This window comes from Trachemys scripta, chromosome 8 (assembly GCF_013100865.1).
Source record: "Trachemys scripta elegans isolate TJP31775 chromosome 8, CAS_Tse_1.0, whole genome shotgun sequence".
Taxonomy (NCBI): domain Eukaryota; kingdom Metazoa; phylum Chordata; order Testudines; family Emydidae; genus Trachemys; species Trachemys scripta.
Genome location: NC_048305.1, coordinates 3,274,641 through 3,302,595, shown reverse-complemented (window position 1 = coordinate 3,302,595; position 27,955 = coordinate 3,274,641). Strand labels below are relative to the sequence as shown.

General features: G+C 44.2%; 1 protein-coding gene across 8 annotated transcripts in view; it reads left to right on the top strand.

The window, feature by feature from the left end:
* The window catches only part of SGCD (sarcoglycan delta), a 501,599-nt gene that overhangs the window by 441,162 nt on the left and 32,482 nt on the right, over nt 1-27,955 (top strand). For all 8 annotated transcript variants that reach the window (XM_034778041.1, XM_034778046.1, XM_034778040.1 and 5 more), the window contains one exon: nt 8,688-8,760. In XM_034778041.1, the coding sequence (XP_034633932.1) occupies nt 8,688-8,760 (73 nt within the window). The remainder of the gene's footprint in view (nt 1-8,687; nt 8,761-27,955) is intronic.

The window sequence follows — 27,955 nt, the reverse complement described above, 5'->3', positions numbered from 1 at the left end:
AATGAAACAGCATTTGATATTATAAATCTTTCACAGTGGATATAAACTGTTTTAATAACATCAGCCAGGAGACAAAAACAATTTAGTAGTAAATTTCACTTAACTTTGCTTTTGCTTTATGTTCAGTAAAAGTGGAGGGAGACAGACATCTCTAACTGGGGAGAGAGGTGATGGATGCATGTGAAATTTTTCAGATTGTACATTTGTCACATTTGCCAAAAATCTGCTTTCCTCAACTTACGCAAAATGAAAACAAGAACTGAGAGGTTTGCAAAGCTGATGTTATTGAATTCTAGCAACAGAATTCCAAAGTCGCTAACAGGCCAGAGTTTTACAGGAATCCTAGTCTGATTAAATGCATCAGCAAAAACAAGGAGGAGTCCTTGTGGTTTAATGTATCGAAAGTTGGAGTGTTAGTAGGATATTAGGAGGGAGTAATGGAGAATGATACTCTCACAATAGGAAGTGTGATAGACCCAGGCCAGTTGGGTATAACAAAGTACACCTCTACCCTGATATAAAGTGGCCGGATATAATGCGGTAAAGCAGTGCTCCGGGGGGACGGGGCTGCGCACTCTGGTGGATCAAAGCAAGTTCGATATAACGCGGTTTCACCTATAACGCGGTAAGATTTTTTGGCTCCCGAGGACAGCGTTATATCGGGGTAGAGGTGTAGTAGAAGGCACATATACTGGCCACTGGATTAGCAGTTTTCTGTTCCCTGACTGACCAGAGCAGGGGCTGCTCCAGGCTAATGAGAACACCTGACTCTAATTAACCTGCAAAGAATCAGGTGAGGTCATTAAGGTAATGTGAACATCTGACTCTAATTAAGGCCCTTTTGATACTATAAAAGGGCTCACTCAAGTCAGGCTGAGGAGAGCCAGGGAGCCAGAGGAGAGGAAGTGCGGCTGAAGGGCTGAGTAATGAAGACACCTTCAAGCCATCGGTAAGGGAGCCCTAAGGTAACGGTGAAGAAGAGAGAAGCAGGAGAGCTGTGGGGAAGTGGCCCAGGGAAATGTAGCAACTCTGGCAGTGAAAAGTCGACTGCCAACAGTTGCTACCATTAGGGTCCCTGGGCCGGAACCCAAGATAGAGGGCGGGCCTAGGTTCCCCCAACCTGCCAATACAGAAACCCCTCCTGGGAGGGGAAGACAGGCCCCTGTCACGACAGGAGGCTAAACTGTTCTGAAGTAAGCCCCTAGGGACAACAGAGATGGTGGGAGTTCCCTCACCAACCTCCTTGCTGGCTTATGATGAAAAGGGCTCAGTAGACTGTAACCCTGGCCCTAGAGAGAGAAGGGCTACATGGAGGGTCACAGTGAGCCACTAAGGCCTTGGCTACACTTACCCGCTAGTTCGACGGCTGGAAATCGAACTTCTGGGTTCGACTTATCGCGTCTAGTCTGGACGTGATAAGTCGAACCCGGAAGTGCTCGCCGTCGACTGCGGTACTCCAGCTCGCCGAGAGGAGTACCGCGGAGTCGACGGGGGAGCCTGCCTGCCGAGTGTGGACCAAGGTAAGTTCGAACTAATTCGAACTAAGGTACTTCGAACTTCAGCTACGTTATTCACGTAGCTGAAGTTGCGTACCTTAGTTCGAATTAGGGGGGTAGTGTAGACCAAGCCTGAGGCTAGCATAAACCACCTAGAAGCGCAGGACCCACGGGGACAAGGTCAGAGCTCTGCCACAGAAGACACAAAATGTATGGAATAGAAGTATGTGCAGTAAGTGTTTTGGTTTTTTGTTGTTGTTGTTGTTTTCTTTTCAATTTGTAACCATAACTGAGATTGTTAAGGAACAGAAGCAAAGGGAAACAAACTGGTTGTGGCTGGGCATAAACTTCTGAATACTACCCACATTTTGCCCAACTGTTCTGGGCCATCTCTATTCACAAGGTACTCACTTTCCAGCATAGCCTGTCTATGGCCCAGTCTAGAGTAGCAGGCACTGCCAGAGTTCTAGGGAGAGTGCATGTCTCATAGGACTGGTTATGAGATACAGGATTTTCCACCTTTACTGTAAGTCATCTATTCCCAACTCGCTCAGGTCAGGAATTAACCCCAATTTGTAACGGTGTGAGACCTGGCCAGTGGCCTGTGTGATGTGGGTTGATTTGCTCATTCCAGTTCCCACTGTATAAGTGTCTGTATCACTGTTGAGGAAAAGTGGGTCTTAAGGTATCTCAGCAGTGAATATCAGAGAAGGAAGACAAGGAGATGGCTGATTTTCTGAAAGGACGTCTGGCTCAAGTATAATAGATATTCTTAGTTTGAGCCTTTCCAAAATCTCCTTGGATTAGAAACTTCACTGGTTGTTTTTCAGAAACTGCTTCCCCCTCCCAAATTAAATAACAAATTCCTGGTAAACTCCAGGCCATTATAAAAGTCCACAATTTAGCAGCCAGGCCCAAGTCATCACTGGCCATTGACAGGTCTTCATGACTTTGACTAGTGTAGTTTACTTATTGTTAAAAAAAGCCCCAAACTAATGAAAATTATAACTGTAAACAACAGTCACAGTGTGAGCATAAACACAATAATACAAGTGGAAAATAACTAAGAATATTTATGTGCACCACTGTCAAGCCCCCAAATGTACCCACTCACTCTCCCCACCCCAAAAATCTTCATTTTATTATTCAGTTATGTGCAGGCTTCTGTTTTTGCTAAGTTTCATTGCAAGGTTAATAACTTGTACCATTGTGTAGGATAAACTGAAACTTACATTATTTGGAAACAGTTTGGAGAGGACAAATCAGATAATATTAACCTTCAAGGTTCGCAAGTTACAGATACTTTTGACAGCTTGTAGCAATAAAGATCAATTTTAATTCTCAGTGCTTCAAACTTTAGACTACTCTTTATCATCTCTGAGTTTACAGTGTTTTAAAAAGCAGGAGTCTGGTTTTGTAGTGTTAATATTAGAAAACTTGTTTTAATTCTCACTTTTCCTTAACATAGTGAGTGGGATACACTGGTGTAAACCAAATGTAACTCTATTGAAGCCAGTGGAATTTTTCCACTATAAGCTGGTTTCAATGCAAGGAGCATCATGTTGTTTTTTTCTGGGGAGAAAGCAGGGGATGATAACCTTGAGGTTTTTCTTTGCGTGCTGGTCCCTATAGTATTCACTGAGAGGGCACATACACTTCTTCAGCAGCAGCGTCCGTTGGTCCCCACCTATGCCGTCTTGCCTCCTGGTGCTGTGACTGGCTGCCTCTTCAGATCCTTTCTACCACTGGGACAGACCACTCCTGGGTCTGTAGCCTTCTAGGTTGCTCGGTCTTTAACTTGAGACTATTGCAAATAGTTTTTATTATCATACTACTCTTTTAGATAATTAGTAGATTTATATCTAGTTAGCAGAGAATGCTCCCACCTGCCTTTTATTGCTCTAGCATTCAGAATACTCACGCCCCAGAGTTCAGACTCTGCATACATCTGCTGGAGCTATGCATGGCCCTCCCACTCATTAACAGGTCAACCGGAACCTCCAGCCAATGCTCCTACAACACTTACAGAATCCTCCAGCTGGCCCCAGGACTCAACTAAGAGGAAGTAAGAAGAGAGTAGAGAGAAACACCCTCATAAGAAGACAAATAATCTCACAAGTTCTTGAAGAACAGAGTGCCTTCCCCCCTTCCCTCCTGCCCCAAAGTTGGTGCACCCTGGAGCTCATGGGGGACACAGGCAGGCACCGATGGTACCAGGAGCATCAAGTGCTCTGAAACCACCCACAAAGGTGTGTAAGGACAATAAAGAGCACTTCCCCTTTGCACTGGTGGTACAGTACCTCACTCTACCAAAAACCACACCGATAATTCCCTTAGCAAAGAGTCTTATCAGTTCTCCTGCTGCCAGACCTCAGTACGCCCTTCTGAAGAACTTGGCAATTTACACAGATCTGGAGTCTCTCTTCCTATCGGACCCAGTGCTAGTGAGAGATATTACCGCTCCACCCACCCACCCTCCCGTCACTCACCAGTCCTGACCACTAGCAGAGCGGTTGACTCTTTCACACTATCGGGGTGCTTCTTGCCAGAGTACGCCTCAGTCGAAGCTGCCATGAGACAAGAATGGTACCAACAGCTCTGTCCTTTAAGTTGGGCGAATCTTACTCTGAGGAAAAACAGGAGCTTCTACCGCTGGTTCTGGTCCCTACATTCCATACACAAGGCATCATCCTGAATAGGACTTCCAGAGCCTCCCAGAGTCCCCTACATCACTGCGACCCATTCCTGACATCCAGGGATCAATGGTACCCTCCTAGGTCCATCCCTGTGGTCCCACTCACTAGCCATACTAGACTTCTTAGGACCCTTACTATCAATAGAGCCTGGAAAATCTGTGGATATCCATTTTATATCTGCGCACTATGCTTGCAGATTGTGGATCGGATGTGGATACAAATTTTGTATCCACGCAGGGCTCTAACTATCAAGCCCCAGACTTTGACCCCATGGGGCACCGATCTCATCAGAGATTACGTCCAGTGGAACACTTCCAGCTGCCCCCCAGGGCAGGTGAAGGAACCAGAGCAAACAGAGCAGCCGGTACTTCCAGATCTGCCAATGGTGTCTTCATCTTCAGAGGAAGGGGAGGCACTAACCCTTTCCCACTCAGGATGATGACAGACAGTACCAAGATCTTACGCGGAAGATTGCTGAAACCCTCCAGATTCCACTGGAAGAGGTTTCGGATTCTACACACAAACTCCTGAACACTCTTCTGTTGATGTCTCCCTCTCAATGAGGCCATTTCGGATCCTGCTAAGGACATTTGGCACCATCCACCTGTGCTACTTTCCCAAAGAGGGCTGAAAATAAGTATTTTGTTCCCTCTAAGGGCATGGAATATTTGTTCTCATACGCAAACCTGAACTCTCTGGTTGTCCAAGCAGACACGGAGCAGAACAGATTACACCCACCACAGTCCATTCCTTTGGACAAGGAGGCTTGATCTCTTTGACAGAAAGAGCTTTTCTTCAGCCAACCAGCTGTTCAGTATTGTGAACGACCAGGCACTCATCAAAATCTGACTTTACTAACTTGGAGTTTGTTTTGGTTATGAGGTGGGCTTCTTAGCTGCAGACATCGGGGTTCCCCAGGAGGTTCAGGCCACAGTACATGATCCTTCAAGGATAACAACCTTTTCAGTGAATGAGCCAGTGAATCACTTCACTCACTCACTCAAAGACTCTTGCACCACCTCGGCACCTTGCAGAAAATATTCTAAGTTGCCACAGCAAAGATCCCAGCCAGCCCCACAGGTGTCCTACCACCAGAAGCCGTATGAGCCGCCCAGGAAGCACCAGAGGCTACAGCATGGCAGACACATCACTCCACCACCATCCCCTCTCCTGACCCAGCCATCTATCACGAAGTCATTTTGACAGGATGAAAGAGAAATGTCAACCTGTCCTTTCACAACCAGTCTCCCCCACTTCCTTTGGTGGCCTCCCGGCCCATTTTCTTCTGCTGTGGCAGCACTTAGCTGCAGAAAATTGGCCCTAGTCAACATCTCAATTGGCTGTACAATCGAATTCCTGTCCATCTCTTCTACAAACCCCCCCTCCCCATCCCTCTCACAAGACACTTTTCGAACAGGAGGTGAACTCCATAAGCCAACGAGGAGCAATAGAACCAGATCTCCTTAACACAAGGGGAAGAAAAGCAAGCTGCCATATGGTGTCCTGACCATTAATTCACCTACAGATGTTTCCAGACTTTCTGTCACAGAACAGAGGCAGAACCAACCATCCCAGCCCGGCATCTCTCCATCTGACAGCTTGGTTTTTGGATGGGCAACAGACAGAGCTTGCTCAGAGGAGGTCTGGTCTTTCTTTCTCAATAGCAGGCAACCCACTTCAAAAAAGTGTGATGCCATAAGCATCATTTGCCTCTGGGAGAAGTCTGAAATTGTTATCCTGGACTATTTCCTCCTCTTGAAGTCAGTGGGCCTGTCCATCAGTTCACTACGGGTTCATTTAGCAGCTATCAATGCTTTTCATCCTCCGGGAGAGAGCTGTTCAATTTTCAACCATCCTGCGGCAGTCAAATTCTTAAAAGGCATTGTCAGAACATTCCCACCAGTATCAAGACCTACGCCAACTTGGAACCTGAATCTGGTACTTTCTGAACTCATGAACCCGCCATTTGAACCCTTAGCCTCCTGCTCCCTGTTGTACTTATCAGTGAAGGTAGACTTCCTCACAGATATCAGCTCAGACAGAAGGGTAAGGGCACTTATAACAGATCTGCCTTATATCTTTCACAACGGGAATGCATCCTAAATTTATCCCCAAGATTCCCTCTGACTTTCACTTGAACCAGATGGGTCACCTACCTGTATTTTACCCCAAATCTAACAGGAATAGAGAGGGCAGGAAACTTCACTCCGTAGATGTACACAGAGCTCTGCCCTTCTACCTAGATAGGTCCAGGCCCTTTATGAATTCTCCACGGCTCTTCGTCTCTATAACCAAGAGAGTAAAAGGAGAGACAATATCTTCCAAAAGACTCTCAAATGGATTTCCAACTGCATCCTCCTCTGCTGTAAGATAACGGGAGCCCCTCCTTCACAAACTGTCAGGGTTCTTTATGCCTTCGGTTCACAGCACAAGGACATGTAGGCATGGACCAGTGGATACTGCTATTGAAGAATTTCCAGTCCCAGGCATGCAGAGCATGTGCACACCCACAGTGAATACCCATAGGGCCACATATTTTGAACAGCTCCAGTTACTATGAGGTAGGTAACCTTACTTTTCTTTTTCATCTCAAAAAATATATACATACAAAGAATTTCCTACTGCTCGCTTATGAAGTGCACATAGGAATAGTAAGTAAGTATGTAGCACATATTGAATTAATTAAAAACCAGTTAACTGATAGATCTCACAAAGTAATTGGAAAGGGGTTGGTTTCTAGTCATGGCCCCTAGGGATCTGTTCACGGCACAATGCTATTAAATATCTTTTATCATTCATCTGGAAGAAAATATGAAATCACTGCTGGTAAAGTTTGCAAGATGCCATTAAAACTGGTGATGAATAGTGATAAGGTATACAGGATAGTTATGCAAAGTTCTCTGGATTTCTTGCTAAGCTGAATTCGTTTGAACATGTGTGTTAATACAGTCAAATACAAGGTCATACATCTAGAAACAAAGAATGTAGGTCACACTTACAGGATAGGGGATTGTATATTGGAAAGCAGAGACTCTGAAAAGGACTTAGGCCCAGATTTTTTAAAGGTATTTAGGCATTGCACTGCTCGGCCTTCCAACACCTAACTGATTTAAGAGCCTAAATCTCATTTTCCTAAGGGATTTAGGCACCTGTGGATTTTGGCTTGTAAGTGTGTACATCGCTTTTTAAAATTCCACAATGCCTAAATACCTTTAAAAATCAGGGCCTTAAAGATCATGACTGATAACCAGCTGCACATATATATGATGCTAGGGGTAAATGGGACAATGTGATTCTTGGATGTATAAGCAGGGGAATATTGAGTAGAAGAAGGGAGATGGTATTATCTCTATAAAGCATTGGTGACACCATTACTGAAATCTGTGTCTAGTTCTGGATGTTGGAAACGAGAGGGCTCAGAAAAGAGCATGAATGATTTGAGGTCTGGTAAACTGACCTCAGTGAAAGATTTAGTAAACTCAATCTATTTAGCTTACCAAAGAGAAGATTAAGAGGTGACTTGATCCCACTCTATAAGTACCTACAAAGGGAGAAGATTTCTGATAGTAGAGGGCTCTTTAATCTAGCAAACAAAGACATAACATGGAAATTGAAGCTAGATAAATGCAGACTTGAAATAAAGTGCAAATTTTTAACAGTGAAGATATTTCTCCAACATTAAGTACTTAAATCAAGATTCTGTCTTCCTAAAAGATATTCTATAGTTCAACCACAAAATATCGACTTGATGCAGAGATTACTGGATGGAATTATATGGTCTATATTATACAGGAGGTCATGTTAATTTATCGTAAGGGTCCCTTCTGGCCTTAATATTTATAAATTTATGAATCATAGTTGGTACTTGGCATCTGGAGATCGGAAAAAGGTAAGTAAACCTTTATCATCCCCTTTGTACAGATGGGAAATGTGAAACAAAGAGAGATCAAGTGACTTGTGTAAGGTCACACAACAAAATCAGTGGCAGAACTAGATCCCAGGTCTCCTGCCTTCTTGTCCTGTAGTTTATTCACTGGACAGCACCACCTCCCTATTCAGCATGCAAGTCACTGCGAACCTTTTGAGGTGGCTGTATTAACCTGGGATTTTGTTCTCTCCTTTAAGTCCATCGCAGCAAGAAAATATAAATAATTTCATGTTATGCATCTGTATTAGCTAATGAAGTGTGCATCTGTACTAGAGACATTTATGCACAATGAGGGATCAAATTTTCTAAAATGGCTGTCTGAATCTTTTCCATCCTCAGAACAAAAGCGATTGCATTGTGCAGAGTGCATCCAGGTTCTGGGTGCAAACGAGGCAGCCAGTTTTGAAAATTCAGCTCAGCATTCTGAACCCAGTTACTTGTGAGGATGGAGCGGGGGCATGCAGGGGGGTCAGATAACCTGTAAATTGTGCCAAGTATGATTTGAGAGTCACTCCCCTGCTTACAGTTTGTAACATCTACAACTTGTGTTCTGTTTTGTTATTTCAGGAGCAGAAGGCACAGTGTTCCCTAAATCTATAGAAACTCCCAGTGTCAGGGCAGACCCCTTCAAGGAACTAAGGTAAACTTTGGAATATGGTTTAAACATAACTCAGTGGCGCCGTGTTGGAATTCTGCATACTGAGTGGCGGCATTTCTAGCCCTGCACAAGCAGTTGAGGAATTCCCTTTGGAATGCACTGAGCAGAGGTTACAGGCGCTAACATCACAGAGCGAATGCCATGGAATAGAAGAAAGGCAATAACACTTCAAAGCAAATCTCTATGACTGAGTCAAAAGCAAACCTGGGTCACGAGAGCTTCCTTTCTCCTCTGTAACACCCTCTGCTTAGCCACTCTTTAAAAAGGAGAATAGAAATATTTCCTTGGCTGTAGCAACTAAAGGTACTGGAGGCCACATTCAATCAGGGAGAGTGACTGCAGGCAAAAGGATGATGCACTAGTAGAATTTTCTCCCTTATAGAGATGTGAACCCCTTCTCTGACCCGGTAACTGCGACTAGCTGTACACACATGCCACTATCACTGACATTCACAGAAATACCACCCACAGAAAGCAACATTTATGGGGAATAAATGGCACTGCTCTAGATAGGGGCTCTCAAACTTTTTTTTACTGGTGACTCCTTTCCTTTCACATAGCAAGTCTCTGAGTGTGACCCCCCTTTCAAATTAAAAACACTTTTTTAATATATTTAACACCATTATAAATGCTGGAGGCAAAGCGGGGTTTGGGGTGGAGGTTGACAGCTCCCGACCCCCAGTTTGAGAACCCCTGCTCTAGAGAATCAGCTTTGCCCTCACTTGAATGCAGGACTTCATGTATTTCATCATGATAAATCCTAGCTCTTATCTATCACTTTTCTTCAGTACATCTCAGAGCACCTCACAATCTTAAATGTATATATTCTCACCACACCCCTGAAAAGCAAGGCAATTATCCCCACTTCACAGATAGGGAACTAAGGCACCAAGAGGCCAAGTGACTTGTCCCAGGTCACACAGGTAGTCAGTGGCAGAGAAGGGACATGAACGAAGGTTTTCCAAGTTCTAGGCTAGTGTCCTACCCACTGGATCATCCTTCCTACATACTCTACCAATGGGCAAACCTCAAAGTTTGATGTGCAGGTTCAGTTTGGATGAGCAGCCTCTGGAAGGGAGAGAGTTGGGTGTGTGGGCTGGTTCTTGGAACAAACGAACTCTTCCAACAGTATTTGGTTCTTTTGATGAATATGGGGGTGCAGCTGGAAAGGGGTACTTGGCCAACACTGAGAATGCAGAAGGCAACAAACACCATTTCACAGTCTGGATTTCATTCTGTTTCAGTCACTGAGGTTTTAGGTGCACTTGGAGAGCTTTGCCCCACCACTTGTCAGCTAGATCCCCACCATTGTCATAACTGGAGAAAACCTCTAGGTCTGTTATTGACTAGGTATTGTTAATGTCTCCACCAAGAGGGTACAAAGTCAGCCAACTGATAATGAACCCCTGCTCAGGAAGAAAGTCTCTAGAGATAGCGACAACCTTGTCACTTAATCTTTGGTCTCTAACCTTCCTTTCTCAGGAAAGGTTACTGAGGAAGCAGTGTTAGAACAGCTGCAGCCTGGTTTCATTTGGTGGCATAGCACCAATGTGGGATTGGTGTCTATTGTTAACTCTGTCCGTCCTGATGTTGGAAGTAGTAGTTATGCCCAGCTCGATCACCATGGATGCTAAAGAACGTCTTTGTTTCCTTCCCTTTGGTGTCTTACTACCTTTTACTTTCTCTCAGAAATGCCTCTAGTTCTTCCTTTTAACACACCAGCCGCCCGCTTGTTAGATAAAAAATACAACTGGGTTTTGGTTCAGTTCATTATGAACGTTCACCATGTTGCCACCTGCTCTGATGTAAAACCTGCTTCCTCCCTCTCAATATTTTACTATTTTTCTTAAAAGCTTTGGGTCAACCCAGAGCGTGGCAGCTTCAGCCCGTGTAAATCCAGGTGCAGGGTCTCCAGGGGCATAAAGGGAGTGATGATGTGGGAGTGCAAAGCAGATGTTGCCTTCCTTCTAGTGGACTCTGCAGGCAACCTGCATGGACAAGGTGTAGGTGGCATTAGCAGGAAAAGGGTCAGCTGGACAGAAGATGCACTGGTACAGCACATCCCCGCCACAGCCTTCATAGAAAGGATCATGACCTTGGGTATGTTTTTCAAAAGCACCTATGTCCCATTTTCAAAAGTGGCATAGGTACTTAAGAGTCTAACTTTCGTTAGGCTCTCTGTAAATGGGACTTAGGCTCCTAAATCACTTAGGGGCTTTTGAAAATCATATCCGTTTGCAGAAATTAAAGCTGTTCTACACTATTGTAACCTCCAAGGGCCGAGACACTATGGCACCATGTGCACAATGTTCCAGACAGGCTCCGGGCAGCAACGTGTACACCTCCCTTATCAGCACAGGTGACTCGGTCTCCACAGGTACGTGACTCTCTTGAAGCATAAGGCAGCACAAGCTTCTTATGTGAAATGTTTTCTTCTGGGGGCAAAATACGGTTCCAAGAGAAAGTAACCTTAGCCTGGGGGGCACTTTCTAGTGTCTTCCTATTGTTGGTAGCAATGCTGTACCTCCTCAAAATTATATAACCTGCCCCTTTAGAGTAATCCAAAGATTCTTGGCTGCTGTGAAGAGGGACTGAATGAGTTGTTAATCCTGATTTGCTCTGCACATCTGGGAGATCAGCATGTTATAAACACCTATGTTAGGTAGCTGGCTAGACCACTGGATAAAGGGATGCTAATTGTTACTGCAAACCCTGTCACGTTATACAGAGATAAAAGACCAGACTTTTTTTTCCTTTAAGTTTCAAGAAAAACAACAACCCAGTTTTCAGTTAGCTAGTCTGGTGTCCACAATTCCAAACAGATGTTGATAAACTGGAGAGGGTTCAGAGGAGAGCCACGAGAATGACGAAAAGTTTAGAAAGCTTGCTGTTGACAGATGTTGGACTGCGTGTGTGTGTTCTTTCAGCTTGCTGTCCCAGCTCTGCGCAGATAGCGGAGACAGCAGACTTCATTTGAACTGCCAATAAATCCACAGACTTGGTTTTTAGCTAAGGCACCCAGCCAGGTTTATTGTCAACAAGGCACAGTCCTAGAATCCCACAGACTCTATGGGACCACTAGCACATGTATGCCCATTACAATGGACCAGATCAGTGAACGGCGGGACTTTCCATTCCGCCCATCCCCCCAAGGCCAGACAAAAACACTCCCTCTGAGATATTGATTTATACACCAATACAAACAAGTTATGTATTGCCCCTGACGTATCTGGGTACCACCCTCTGATGTATTTGGGTGTCACCCTTTGCCTTGTACCTGTTGGTTCAATCAAAATATCGCTATCCATCATGCTGTCATCCTGACCCTATCTTTAGGATGGGTCAGCATGTTCCTAGTCTCTTTCTGGGATGGGTTGCTATCGAGGTGTTCTGGTACCACCCTTCTGGAATGTGTATGCATGTGTATTCTTGTGACGAACACAACTTAGGAATGTGTGTTTCTGCAATATCAGCCCTGTTCTTGTCACATTCTGTGAGCAGGGCCTTCCTCTTGCTCACAACCTGACTTTGCTTTATATCAGCAAAGCTTTGCCCACTACTTTAGTTCAGGCCTCAAGCCTCACACCAGGCCTCTGATACAAGGCCTTATGTCTCAGGCTCTCTTTCTTCTAGAGATAGGCTCAAGGAGCTCAGTCTATTTAGCTTAACAAAGAGAAGATTGAGGGGTGACTTTATTACTGTGTAGGTATCTATATGAGGAACAAATATTTAATAACAGGCTCTTCAATCTAGCAGAGAAAGGCATAACACAAGCCAATGGCAGGAAGATGAAACTAGAAATATGGCTGGAAATATGGCATAAATATTTAACGGTGAGAGTAATTAGCCATTGGAACAACTTTCCAAGGGTTCTGGTGGATTCTCCATCACTATCCATTTTCAAATCAAGACTGGATGTTTTTCTAAAAGCTTGGCTCTAGGAATTATTTTGGGGCAGTTCCCTGGCCCGTGTTCTACAGGAGGTCAGACTAGATGATCACAATGGTTCCTTCTGGCCTTGGAATCTATGATTCTGTTGTTGGCCTATCTTCTTGCATCCAGGTGCCCTGTGCTTTGTTTACTCTTCACAGACCAAATGACTAAAACTTACTGTCTAGTACATCAATTTGCTATTTTTGATTTTTATATCGATGTCACTACTTTTCCTGTAGGAGACTTCAAAATAATGTGACAGCTACTGTCATTACCAAAAAGAGAGGAAACCACCTGCTCTTACCACCACTGGGGAGTCAGACCATCTATGTTTCTTTCTCCTCTGCTTCAAATACAAAACGATTTCTCTCCTTAAAATAGACAACACCCCATAATGTCAGTCTCCCTCACTCCCTCTTTCCTTCTTTTTCCCTACCCATCCCCCAAGCTACCTTTATTAGTGTCTGTCTGTCTCTCAGAATGATATACGTTCCAGATGATTACATAAGCATCATTTTCAGCAGACTTTCTGCCGCCTTCTTGTTGCTGAAAAGTCTTGGTTCATACATGGTTTTTCACTTATTAGTCACTGACTGCTTTACAAGTGTTGGTCACCTTTCCAGAGATCAGACAATAGATCTGTTCTTTGTTGATCAACATTAGCTTCTGCTTGGTCATCTTTTAGTCTCATCTTCCGATGTCTTTGGCCTGGGATGGCTTAGATGGAGAGAAATTATTTCATAGCATCCCTCTGAAACATCCGAGACATGGGTGTGGCATTTGTCATTTCATGTGCAGGAGATCCATAAGGTCATAAGAATTGGTGTAGTACTGTACACATAGCTACATCTGAGATACATTGCTATTTTTTTATCTATTTGCACGGGTTGCGATTAATCTCTCCCATGCTGCAAAAAGGCTTATGCCCCATCAGCCAACAAAAATCCTCATGGGTCCATTATCAGTTTTGATTTCATTGAGAATGCCAAAGATCACGAATGCTTTGTCTAATGCAGGGATGATTGTTGTTAATGCTACGTATTCTGCTAAATGGGGCCAAGTAAACAAACAGTCAGTAGCCCCTGACTCTCCGGGCGGGGGCCGACAACGACAGTTGGAGTTTTGGCTTTCTGGGTAGGACGGAACAATGGTCAGCTTGTAGCCCCCGGACAGGGTTGGGCAAAAATATAGTCTGTGGCCCCCACTCCTCCTGGCAGTAGCAATTGGAGTTCTGGCCATCTGGATGGGCCAGAACAACAATCAGTCTGTAGCCCTTGGGCGGGGCAGAACCCTACCACAAATTGCGTCCCAGGGATCTCCTCGGCTGGCGGTGGCTTGGCGTCCCTGTCAGTCTGCGCAGTCAGCGAGTCACCCGCAGCGTAGTCCAGGTCCACGGGCTCTACCGCTTGGAGCGTCTCCGGCCCCTCTGGAAGAGCCGGTAGTACACGTCCTCCCCAGCCAGTCCCTACTGAGCTGGGCTGCCTCCTTTTATCCGGCTCTTCCAGCTGGAGCATGCGCAGCAGGGGAATCGGGGCGTGGCCTCTTGGACCCACACTGATTGGTCTGCCCCCTCTGGCCCAGTGCGGGGTTGGTACACCCCGTCACAGGTGATTACAGGAAACACCTTTCTCTGTGGAGCTGTTTTCTTTAAACTCTTCCCAAATGATTGACATTTGCTCCATTAATGATCCTTTTCTTGAGAGCTACAGCTATCATCTCCCTTTCCTTTAGTTTTTGTCTCTTTGCCTGAAAATGTGTATATCCTGAAATGGTCATTCAAAGTTGTCTGGAAATCCTAAGTTCAGAAGTCTCGGTGGAGGCACATGCCATTCATTTACTCTTAGGGCTTGTCTACACTTATACTTACTGGTGGAGCTGCGCCATTATACCGCTGCATGAAGACACCATCTATGCTGACAGGAGAGCTTGTCCCATTGGCGTAGGTACTTCATCTCTCTGAGAGGCTGTAGCTATTTCGACAGGAGATGCCTGTCTACAGTGCTGTCTATGCCGGGGGTGAAGTCAGTATAACTATGTTATAATCCACACCCCTGAGTGACGTAGTTATACTGACATAAATTGGTAGTGTAGACCAAGCCTTAGGAGCGTAGGAATGAGGGAGAAGAAATGAGTGGGGAACGAGACAACAGAAAATGGATAAACCCAAATGGGAAGAGACTCGGTAGGGCACTGTTTGTCTCACAATCATGATGTCGTGAATTAAGTACTGCTGTTGCCATTTCTTAGCATACACGTACCACCCTTCCCAATAGAAACAAAATTTGTTTTGGGACCCTTCACACATGATCACCTCCAAAAAACATGTCTTGTAGCAACCTACTACCTCTATCTGTGCCTCACCCCTCAGAAGTGCTGTTCACCACATCCCTGCATTGCAGTATGAGTTCCTCATACACTGGGTTGAATTTAATTATCAGCCATTGATGATACTAAGAGCAAAGTGGGTCTTGTCTTAGAACAAAACCACACCAAAATACCATAGTTTAATTAGCCATGTTGATGCCACACACATTTTTGTTGCATAACACGAAAACTTTCTGCTAGGCAAAGACACGTGTGTTTAAGGTACTTCAGTGCTAAGAGCAAAGTCTGAAAAAGTCATACAGCTTGAAATCCTCTCCATGCAGTGGCCAGTACAAGGACTTAAATGGGACTTAACAGTTGCATAAGCCTTCTGGTGGTCCCCTGCACAGGGCTGAATTTCATCCACAATTGCTATAGCATAAAAACATCCAGCACAAGCCAACCAAACCTAGGCGACTGCTCTTTCTTTAATATGCAAACATAGTTAAGGGAAAATTAATCCCTTGGTGTCTGAAGAGGTAATTTTAATCAAAGTTAATTATGAACCCCTAAAAATACCAAATGGCAGATGAAATGCGCTTACAGTATGATATTATTAGTACAATTCTCTTGTACCACGTAAAGTACTAAGCTATCTAAATAGTCCAAGTGAGACCTATTGTGCCAAAGAACAATTTAAATACATTGTTCAGCTAATGTGGCAATATTCATTTTGTAAAATAATCATTCTCAATGAATTAAGGGTTCTTTTCATCAGTGTTCCACTAAGCAGCATAGGTATTTTCAATAAATGGGAACACAAATAATATCTCAGTCTAAAATCCATCACATTTATAAAGATTAACAGGTCAAAACCAAGAGGAAATGTGATTAAGAAATGGTACTAACAGGTGAAATAATTGGTGGGAAATGGAAGCACTTCATTAGGCTGTAATGCCAAGCCATATTTTAGAAGTGTGCAGTAAACATATGAGGCTAAATCTTCAGTTGATGTCAATGGAGGTAGGGTGATTGACACCAAGTATGAGTCTGGCCCTTGCAGGTGTTAATACATTTAACATGAAGGGCCAGATTCAGTTCTCAGTTACACTAGACAACACTGACAATGATCGTGGAATTGCAGCAATTTAACTGAGAGCAGAATTTGGACCTATGAGAGAATTTTACTTCTGTCATCATAACCTATGTTGGCGCCTTATTCCCCTGTCACTTACATTGCTATAAATCAGCCGTTAACGCCACTGAAGTCACTGAAGAGCCACTGGTGCCAAACTAGTGTAAAGGCAGAGGAGAATCGAGCCCCTGGTTTGTTAAGTGCAAGACCAATCAAATGATGAATTCCTTTGGAATCCTCCCTGTTATCTGGTCATTTATATCAATACCATAGTTTAGTGTATAGTTTTTAAGTTTCTTACCCATTCCAGAGCACTCTCCAGGCTCAAGGGACAAGTTATCATCCCAGGGGGAACAAGGCTGTCTAAACTGCAGGTAATGTGAGCTGTTTTCTCAGTGATATACAGTATTGCAGTAAGTCATTGTTAACAACTGAGACTCCTCCAGCCTTTCAACACATTCGCCTAATATAAGGCTAGCGTGAGAAAGGTATCACCTCCAGATCCATCAAAGGCATTGATTTTACCTTTTAGGCTCTTGAGTTTAAAAACAATCTAGGACGTTACATTATATTAGTTGATGTGAGGAAAGATGTGCCATTACTCTTATGTTTAAAACTATACCATCAGAGGATCACTGTATATTTCTCTGCCAGCTCCAGCTAGAGTGGGGCAGACTTTTGTGAGCACATTGTACCTTGCCTCAAACCTCTGCATTGGCTAGCCATTTTCTTTGGTATTGTTGGTTAAAATCTTCAAAGCTGTTATGGCTTTTGCCGCTCGCACAACAATCACAACAGGAAGAAGCCACGTGGGCACAGCTGGGTTCCAGATACTCATGTTTTCTAAATAGACACAATCATGTCAGGCCATGCTAGACACACTCTGGTGTCTGGAAGCTTCTAGACCATAGAACACAGGGAGCACCACTACAGGACCTTCAAACTATTTAAAGGGATGCTAACCTATTCTTAGGCCCAATTATCTAGGAGACCACATAAGAACATAAGAAAGGCCGTACTGGGTCAGACCAAAGGTCCATCTAGCCCAGTATCCTGTCTACCGACAGTGGCCAATGCCAGGTGCCCCAGAGGGAGTGAACCTAACAGGCAATGATTAAGTGATCTCTCTCCTGCCATCCATCTCCACCCTCTGACAGACAGAGGCTAGGGATACCATTCCTTACCTGTCCTGGCTAATAGCCATTAATGGACTTAACCACCATGAATTTATCCAGTTCTCTTTTAAACTCTGTTATAGTCCTAGCCTTCACAACCTCCTCAGGTAAGGAGTTCTACAAGTTGACTGTGCACTGCGTGAAGAAGAACTTCCTTTTATTTTTAAAAAGAACAGGAGTACTTGTGGCACCTTAGAGACTAACACATTTATTAGAATGAAACCTTCCTTTTATTTGTTTTAAACCTGCTGCCTATTAATTTCATTTGATGACCCCTAGTTCTTGTATTATGGGAATAAGTAAATAACTTTTCCTTATCCACTTTCTCCACATCACTCATGATTTTATATATCTCTATCATATCCCCCCTTAGTCTCCTCTTTTCCAAGCTGAAGAGTCCTAGCCTCTTTAATCTCTCCTCATATGGGACCCGTTCCAAACCCCTAATCATTTTAGTTGCCCTTCTCTGAACCTTTTCTAGTGCCAGTATATCTTTTTTGAGATGAGGAGACCACATCTGTACGCAGTATTCGAGATGAGGGCGTACCATCGATTTATATAAGGGCAATAATATATTCTCAGTCTTATTCTCTATCCCCTTTTTAATGATTCCTAACATCCTGTTTGCTTTTTTGACCGCTTCTGCACACTGCGTGGACATTTTCAGAGAACTATCCACGATGACTCCAAGATCTTTTTCCTGACTTGTTGTAGCTAAATTAGCCCCCGTCATATTGTATGTTTAGTTGGGGTTATTTTTTCCAATGTGCATTACTTGACATTTAGCCACATTAAATTTCATTTGCCATTTTGTTGCCCAATCACTTAGTTTTGTGAGAACTTTTTGAAGTTCTTCACAGTCTGCTTTGGACTTAACTATCTTGAGCAGTTTAGTATCATCTGCAAACTTTGCCACCTCACTGTTTACCCCTTTCTCCAGATCATTTATGAATAAGTTGAATAGGATTGGTCCGAGGATTGACCCTTGGGGAACACCACTAGTTACCCCTCTCCATTCTGAAAATTTACCATTAATTCCTACCCTTTGTTCCCTGTCGTTTAACCAGTTCTCAATCCATGAAAGGACCTTCCCTTTTATCCCCTGGTAGCTTAATTTACATAAGAGCCTTTGGTGAGGGACCTTGTCAAAGGCTTTCTGGAAATCTAAGTACACTATGTCCACTGGATCCCCCTTGTCCACATGTTTGTTGACATCTCTCTTAGTAGTCACCTCATGATAGCTTAGATTACCTGAGATGCTCTTGAAGTTTGAGTGTCTTGCAGTTGGACTGCGCTTTCCAGGACCAGCATGCAGTGAGGTTTCTCAGTGGAAGCGCCTTGCCTCGAACTCACTCCTGGTGGCTCTCCAAAGCCAACTATCAATGTGCTATGGGATCCGGTCCAAGGCCCAGAGATGTCAATGGGCTCTGTATCAGGTCCAGTGTATAAGGTGCACATCTTCGGTCAGGCTTTCGAATATGAAAGTGATCTAGTTGCTGAGGTATTTGTGTCTCTCTTAACCTACTCCCATTGCAGGGGAAAGCATTGTGTTCCTTTCAGCAGGTAGCTGTAGGGAGTCCTGTCCTGGCTGTCAATCACCTACATCCCCACTCTCCCTCTAAGGACTGACCAGGGCAGGATTAAGCCCATGAATGAGTTTTCTTCTCTATTTTCAGCAGTGGAAAAACATAACTGGGTCAAATTCTCCCAAGGTGTAAACCAGAGATGTGCCACTGAAGTCAATGGCGCTTATCTAAGAAACTGGCCCCACCGTGTTTAAATCAGAGCACTGGCCTCGTTCGCAAAGTCTACACATAAAAGGTCAGATCCTCCTGTAAGAACTTTCAAGAGCATCTATCAATAGTGAAAGCACTGCAGGAAGAGGCATTTGGAGCAAATATGTCTCAAGTACGTTTCTGAGATAAAATGTGATCAGCTCTAACGAGAAAAATAAAGTGACCCGACCTTACAAGAGCTTGAGTGAGTCATTCTAGATGGATTGCTAGTAGGATAGCCCCAGCACCTCTAAGCATAAAAACTCATGGGGATTGTGCAGATGAAATTGCTCAGATGATCGGCCTCTAGACATGGGTTCAGAAATGCAAAGCATAATCGCAGCAGGTATCTGGGGTACTGGCTTCCATCACATAACTAGGGTATTAGCGCTTTGTAATGCTGACTCAGGTCACATGACTGGAGTCTGGAAATAATGCAGAAGTGGTTCTTGCCAGCTCTCCTGTGACTCACATTTTTATGCCGCTTTTGTGATATATCACTAGAGTAAGCCGGCATTGCATTTTCTGGAAGATATGCTTTAGTTAAACACAAGTAACCGGGCTCAAAGCAAGGGTAAGTGGGTGAAATGCTAAAGCCTGGGTTATACAGGAAGTCAGGTGAGATGATCCAATGGGCCCTTCTGCCCTTAAAATCTAGGAACCCCTTATCAGTCCAATGGAAGGGTGATCTTCCAGGATCATAGAGCCAACTTGGTGGCTCTTACACCACGTTCCCTTCTGGAAGCTAAGTAGCAGGGGGAAAGCAGACAGGGTCAGGATACCCCTGGGCTGTGTTTTAGCCACACCAAATTAAGGGCCCTGTAATCTTAAAGTTAAAGATATTTAATCAATAGTCAAAGATTTTGACCCATTGCAGAGGACTTCCCTCGTGTTTCAGTACTTTTCTACTTTGCTCTATTACTTTGTTTTGTTTTGTTTACCCCGAACCTTAGTAGACATGACATGATTCCTTACCGGTGTAATTTATGAGACCAACTTAGGTTAGAGGTTAGTGACCTGGCAATTCATCGACAAGAATTGTGTTAATTCCTTTATTAGGGCGCAAAGATTTGTTGCTTTTTGCTGCTGTAATTTTACTTCACTGCTCACCCCTTCAGCTGTAGTCACACAAGTGGAGCCCTGAATTTTTAATGGTAATCCTTCCTAGATCAGAGACAAACACATGCTAAAGCCGACTGATTCTCTAATCAATGCAGTATGTACAATGTATAAGTAGATGGCTTTTGAAGCTACATGATGATGTTTTTATCTGGAGATTTGAGAAGCTTTGAGCCCTAAAATTCCACACTGCAAACTGGGAGAAAGGGTGGTTCCATAAGGTGTATTAACCCATTGAATGTGCTGTGTAGGGTGTGCAGAGTTACTGTCTGTCATCACCATCCGTGTGTTGATTTAAATTACTAGTAACACGTCTGTCAAGGAGAAAGGCTAAACCTCAGGCTGTTATAAGTAGATGATGAAGCACTGGTGCTAGCTTGAACCTAGTTAAGCATATTGAATAAAGGACAGCGAACACCTGCAACTGTGTGAGTGTAGTGGGAGTTTGCATTTCAGAAGCTCCTGTCAGACTGGCATCAACTGAGCTGCCTTTAGATCCACTTGTTTCCTCAACACAATAGTGTGTGTATGTTCTTGGGGGGGGGGGGGGAGAGACAGGCCTGCTTCGCCATAGCAATGGAGCCGTCCTATTGAATATAGTGTGGAGTGAGAATAAGGAAATTAAAGAGGCAGGCAATTCTATTTAACTAGGGGTTTTCCATATCAAACTGGTGTCAAAAAACATGGCAGATATGATGCAGTGAGCAAAGGAAATCGGTCACTGGTTTGGTAATTGGTCATGATATGCACCAGCCACAGTCCTCACGTGTCCAGTCATGCAGCATAATCACAGTAAAGTTATACTTCGCCTATGACGTTGCCCCAGAGATGCTGCAACATAAAAAAATACTTCATAACTCTGTCTGTGCAGTCATTCTATAGTGAAGACACGTTGCCAATAAGCCAAAAAAGCCAGTTTCTGTGGAGATATTAATCTTCATTCCTGCTCTCTCTCTCTCAGATGGAGCATTTGTTTAGATTCACAAGATTGAGCAGTGGATCCTTTGGGATATAACAAAAACTTATTCATATGCATCAATAGAATCTAATGCAGTTCTTCCTTCTCTCAGTCCCCACATTTGTACAGATGGGAAGGGGTGTGTGCACACACCCCTTCTCTACAGAAGTAGGCTTGATTTTTTTTTTAAACTATTGGGGCTGCACACCACTAACCTTGAGTAGAAAATAGATGCTAATAAATGCAGGCCTTGAAAATGTGAATTACAGCCATTTCACACTTCATGGCAGACTCATACTGGTGAAATGGTTTAATACTTAATTACAATGCTTGTCCTTCCCTCAAGTGCCGATGACATTCCTCAGATAGATTTTGCAATAACAACTGGGGAAGTAAATCGAGAAACTAATTAGTTATTCATATAATCCAGAATATTGACGATGCACTGATTAAAAGGATGTGGCGACACCCATTCTAACATGCTGGATATGTCTATTGGTTTAGTCTACTCCCTGAGGTGATGTTTTTTGGAAGGTTCTATGGAAAATGATAAAAATGCCCTCCAGCTTCTGCAATGCAAATGTTTATAGAAAGCATTTCTTTTCATTTACATTTGGTTGATCATTAAAGCGTGGCAGCGGAATAGTTTATGACTCACGCTCCAGGGGCAATATCTGATCTGTGGTGTCTTAGGACCATTTTTGTGGCATAATGGGATCTGAAGGTGATTGACTAATCCCAACCATAAACCTCCTAAGAGCATGTAAGGGGATCCAGAGGACCTGGGTGAACAGGACACTGGGTGACTGATTCTTCCACACGACTAATCATTAGCCATGGCAGAACTGTGATCCATACATGAGAAACCCTAGGGGACTAAGCCTCACAGAAGCCCTGTGATCTCGGATTTGTCCTGATGCACTATTTTAACATGGAGGGAGTTCCGGGAAGCTTGGCAGTACCTTGCCTGTTACTACAAGACCCCTCTCTCGTTCCCAGATTTGGATTCCAGCTCTGTTCTTTAGCTCTGATTCCCGGCTTGATCCCTGACCCAGGCTGGACTCCTGCTTCCTGACTTTGGCTCTGACCTCAGGCCTGACTCCTAGTTTCTGATTTATGGCTTGACTCCCGTCTCCAACACTTATTCTGACCACTAAGCCTGACTCCTGGTCCTGTCTGCTAGGCCAGAGAGCTCATGTCCCTGTTGTGACAAAGCAATCATTAGACTAGAGTGGAGGGCAGGCAAGCCAGCTTGTTTGTTTCAGTACAAGTTCTGTGATGTGCGCCGCGTTCCCCTTTGCAATAGAGCATTTGTAGTGAAGTATTTATGTAGGTTAGCCCAGAGGTAATGTAGTGTAAATCAGTCTCTGCACCGGTATGAGATGTGACATTTTTAATAAACTGTGAGATTCCCAATCACTATCATTAGCATTGTGGCATTTATGTTTAAATTATAGCTGCCTGCACAAAGGGTAGTACTGTTCCTCGAATAAAACAGTAAGTGAAGGGTGGGGTGGAAAATAGCATGCACACATCTCAGCTCCATGATGACAATCGCAACACATCCTTTGATTTCTTTGTATTCTGTTTGGGACTGAAATATTCTGAGAGACGTGTCAGGGCACCTGTAAGGAAGAGGAAATTTTGCCTTGAGTGCACCTTTCAGCTAGAAATTAAACCCGAGGAATGGAAAGCACAAAACATTGTGTGTCACTATTTAGTTGATGAGAACTGGCGAGAATGGCAGTCCTGTTTTTATTAACTAAATCTTCACTCCTTGGAGGAGCGTGTCATATACACTCACTCTAATGTATTTGAGAGGAAACTGCATAGGTCAGAAGCTCAGACCTGCTCACTTCCTTTTGCACTGGGGATTAGACTTGCATGGAGGAATTGTTGAGAGGCATAAATGGCTCTACAACACCTGCTCCTGATCACACCCCGTGTAGGGGGTGGGCTAAAGATGGGCCTGGCCAGACTACCTGGCTGTCCAGTGATCTTGGATTGGAGGGGAGGGATTGTTCCATTCAGCCCAAGATAGAGCAGCCCTGGGGCTTCTCTAACTTCTATGAGGAATGAATTGGGTACACTCTTCCCCCACCATCAGAGGTGCTCAGAAGTATGTGTCGTGTCACATCTGGAAGGATCCTGTAATGGCCAGTTTCAGAATGTGGAGGAAAACAGGTACAATAAATGTCTTGGGCTTACCTGACATGGCTTCTGGGGTTTAAAAAAACATGTTTGGAAAGGTCTGCAAATGTAGGGCCCAGTCTTGCAATCTTTAATCAGGCAAAACTCTCATTGACTTCAACACACAGTTCAGTGCAAGCACTTCCACATTCACCTGACTAAGGGCAGCAGACATGATCCTTAAAACTAACACTTTAAAACTGACTTCTAATTAACCTGGCACAAAACTGCAAACGGCAACTCAAAGATGTGTTGCTGATCAAACCAGCAGTGCTCACAATGTCATCTCTTAATTTTTTTCCCATTCATAATTACTGTTAGACTCTATCAAAGCAAAAATACTTAATAATTGAGCATGTTTCTTTGCGTTGTACCCAGTCCATTCTTATTACGTTAAAGAGAACTATTTTATAGCGCTTTTATTTGCATTGTAGACTGCAGCCAGGAAACAATAGCCATTTCATAACTCTGTGATATCTAGAAGAAAAATGTATATGTTAAACTATAATGGGATTTTATTTTATTTTATTTTCAACTGGCATATTTTGTGTATTCATGCCAAAGGATCATAAATATGTGTTCAAAGTCTTTATCCTCAGTTAAATTGTACGTAGCATGAATTACTGTTGTTTTCCTCCCAGATCAAGCATATTTTTCACATGGTTTGAATTGATTTTGTCTTTTAAGAACAGGTTGCTGCCCCTGAACTGTTCTTCACAGATATATTGCGGTGCAGATTTAACCCACAGGATACTGTGGAAGCCCTGGCCTTTTTCATCATGTTAATTTTCCAGCATCTGTATTAAGATAGGAACTCGTATGGTCATATAAGAGCAATCCCATTCTGTAATTTTCAAAGCACTTTTGGTGGGTCTACCTAGCAGCACAGAGACAGCACAGCTAACGAGGACCCATTTCTAAATCTGGCTCAGACTATGTCCATCAGGCTCTGGGACAGTGCTTTGAACTAACAGCGGCTTGTTTATTTTTCCGCCCTGCGCCACATGAGCTCAGTGTCAGAAGTGACTGCCTTATCACCATGGTGTTTCAATACGCTCAAGCGAAGCACATTAACCAGGAAGCTGTCATTTCAAAATGGATATGGAGTGGTTTCTTTACACACATCAGAACAAATCCCATAGGCACGGATTATAAATGTATAAGCAGATATGGGTAGGGAAGATGGATCCTTTCACTCTCCACAGGTGTATTTGAGAGCTGGAACTAAACCAGAAACCCTGGACCCAAACACATTTCCTCCTTCGGACCGTCAGACCCAAAGCCAAATGTGGTACCATTGGCCCATCCCGAAGTGGGGGTTTGTTTTCACATCAGAGGGAAGCAAAGCAAAATTTCAGCCTTAAAAAATAGTGAAACCTCAGAGCTGAATCTTACTGTTTCCAACGTGAATGTGCTTGGGATTCCTGGCATTTAGGGAGGTTTGTTTAAGGGCTGGATTGTGCCTTTAGCTACAGACCTGAGCAAGGTGCATCGGTTGCATTGCCTCAGCAGTGACCTGGGGAGGCATTGTGCCTCTAAGTCACAATTCCTCCCCTGCTCTCGGGGCGCATGTAGCATTTTGCTGCTGGCCTATGCCACGTACTATGTGACAGCATGACCCCACCTCTTGAAAGTCAACAGTCTGCTAACATTCCGGTTACTAAACTGAGAAGCCCCTGCAATCAGTATCCGGAGGGGCCCGTTTAGTGGCAACTACTTGAGAAGAGTGACCAAGTTCTCTCTGGTCAGACAAATGTAAGCAATAGTTAAACTCTGAACTTCATTAGCTTCAAATGTAAAGTGGCAGCAGCTGCTTCTCCCATTAGCCAAAGTGGCCGTTATAAATACATATCTAAGTACACACACACTGCCTCGTTGGCAATGCATTTCATTTTAGCGACACAAGGACAATGTCTCCTTGGATGGAAGAAGCCAAGTGACTATTATAGCCACGTATTTCTTATAGCGTCATCTGGCTTCAGGGCCATGCAGAAGATATGAAAGCTGAAATTCGATTATAACCCAGTAATAGGCAGAAAGTGGATGAGTGGCTCCAAGAAAGTCTGAAAAACATGCCCTGAAATGCAGCTAGATTCACTGGGGACAGGGGCAAATTTCGCGGGGGTGGACTGCAGCTTCAGATGGCAAAAGGGGTCTCCCTCGCTTGCTTAGAGTAATTCAGAGTATGAGCTACCCCATGAAAAGGTGTCAGGTCTATGGGAACGGACTGCTAGTTTACTTGCTAAAATTCTCTCATATGGTGCCTTATTTACTAGTTTACTGAATGTGTGACCCACTTGTCAAAGCTAGTCAGACAACGCCAGAGACCATCAAATACAAAAGGTTGGGCCGGGTTCACTCCTGGGTCTCTCCCAGCGTCTGCTAGCGTGAGCCCCGTGGCAGAAGGATCATGGTGGATTTCTCCATAAGTGGCAATTCTTAAATCTAGACTGGACTTTTTTTCCCTAAAAGATCAGGTGGCTGGGCTGGTGGGGCCAGCAGCTCACAGACACTACTTTGTGCTAGTTGGGGTGGGAGAAGCACAGCTGTGCAACCAGGGATATTGCCAGTTCAGTGCATGCACACACCAGGCTCCACTTGCTGGACTTTTGTGGCACCCTGGCCCTAAACCAAAGCTGCCTGCGCTAGGCTTAAACACCGAGGGAGGAAGGGGGTGGAAGTGCCCTGGCTATTCTGCAATATAGTCAGGTTCATATATAGTCGTAGTAACTGACTGCCCGGGATGCAGGGGCACCAGACTAGTTCAGAGCGGTGTAATTTACACCTCTGCATGGCAGGCTCGGTGACTCTGGGCCATCGAGTTGGTTTGCCTGGGCAGACTTCTTCGATTATCACGATGTTCCTAAGGTCCAGTGAGAGTGCAGAGCTAGCCACAAACAGGGAATATTTGAAAAAATATGAAAGGGAACAAGGCTTGGCTGCTTGGCTTCCAGGGGGCGAGCTCTGTCCTGCAGGTACAGGTAGTGGACGAGCAGTGCTAAGCCATCGACCGGGGGGCTGAGCAGCATAGCATCCAATGAGGGGAGCAGGCTATGCATCAGTGGGGTGTCCAGGATGCTGCACCCAGCGTAGGTCATGAAGCGCTGAGGATGCTGCCACCAGGGAGCCATTGGCAGCGGTTCTGGGGCTGGTTCCCACGTCCGTCTCGCTTCCTTTTAAGGGCAGCTCTTCCACCCCCAAACAGGGTCTTGCTGGGTTAATGAACAGGGCTGCTGCGGGCATCACCTTGATGCGTAGCATTGCATTTAAGCAACTGTGCCCTGTCCACGCTCTGCCATGCCCATTTTCCTCCCTCCTCACCTGTGCCCATTATACATGATAGGTGTACAACTTTCAGCCGCATAACTGAGCATTTCTCTGTGCAATGCTGACGCCTCTGAGTGAACGCTAAGTGCCTCTGCTTTGCCCCCCCCCCCCAACCTTTCTACATCAGCACCCAGGAAGATCAAGCCCAGAAGTGAGCTGTACCCTAGTGGTCCCCCCTTCCCGCACTCCCACCATAGAAGCCAAATGGCAGCGAGCGCTGAAATGTAATGTGTCATTATTTTTTCAGCCAGCCGTGCTCAGTTGAAAGGAGAAGGGAAAAAAACCTACATAAAACACAAATTATAGTTTATGTCGAGGTAAATAACAGACTGTAGTCCAAGCAAAAAAGGGAAATACAGCATGGCAGATAATTGGAACTCCTGTTTTACCATAAACATGAATTATGTGGGTACTGCCTGTGCCACACTTAGGATATTTTATGGAGATAGGCCCTCAGAACTAGTCTCAGCATGTTGGAAAGCTGCAATTGCCTTTCTGATGACTGTACATTGTACCATCTGCAGTGACACAGATCTTTTTTCATGTGTTACAACTAACTCAGAACCTATTAAAGTGAATGCACGACTGGCAGTATTCTTTCCAAAATGCTTCACCTTGCATTTGTCTCCACTAATTTTTACTTCCCACCATGTGGCTATTATGATTATTGTTGCCCGGCATATCCCATATTAAGCCCCCATTTTTAATTGCTCATAATTTTCTGTCGCCATTTGGATTGTAATTTTCCATTCCAAAAGTCTGATTTTTTTTTAAATTGTATTTAATTTTGAAAATTTCAACCAAACTGATTCAGCATTTTTCTAACAAGATTAGAGTAAAATATATTGTTTTGCCCATGTTAAAAAATTCTGGTGATGGTTCCTTCGAGAAGCTCTCGCACCTGTGCTTTGGAGCAGGGACTTGACCTTTGGCAGAGGGGTGGTCTTTTGACAGCCAATTGAAAATCAGCACAAATTCGGCCAAGTTATGAGTCATTGAAATAATCACAGTTCGCTCATGCTCAGCAGAGACTAGTTAGATCTTTGTAGCTAAAAGCTGCAAAGATTCCAGCTTCACTGCACATGTTTCAGCCCGAGGTTGAGGAGGACTTCCCCTGCAACTACAACTCTGAGCCGCTGCACCAGAACTGAGAGCAGGGAGACCATCAGCTCCTGTGCGCTCATCTGTGCCTCAGTTTACCACTCCCTCACCTGCAAGGGTGCAGCGAGGATTAATAAATGTCTGAAGCACTCAGCTACTA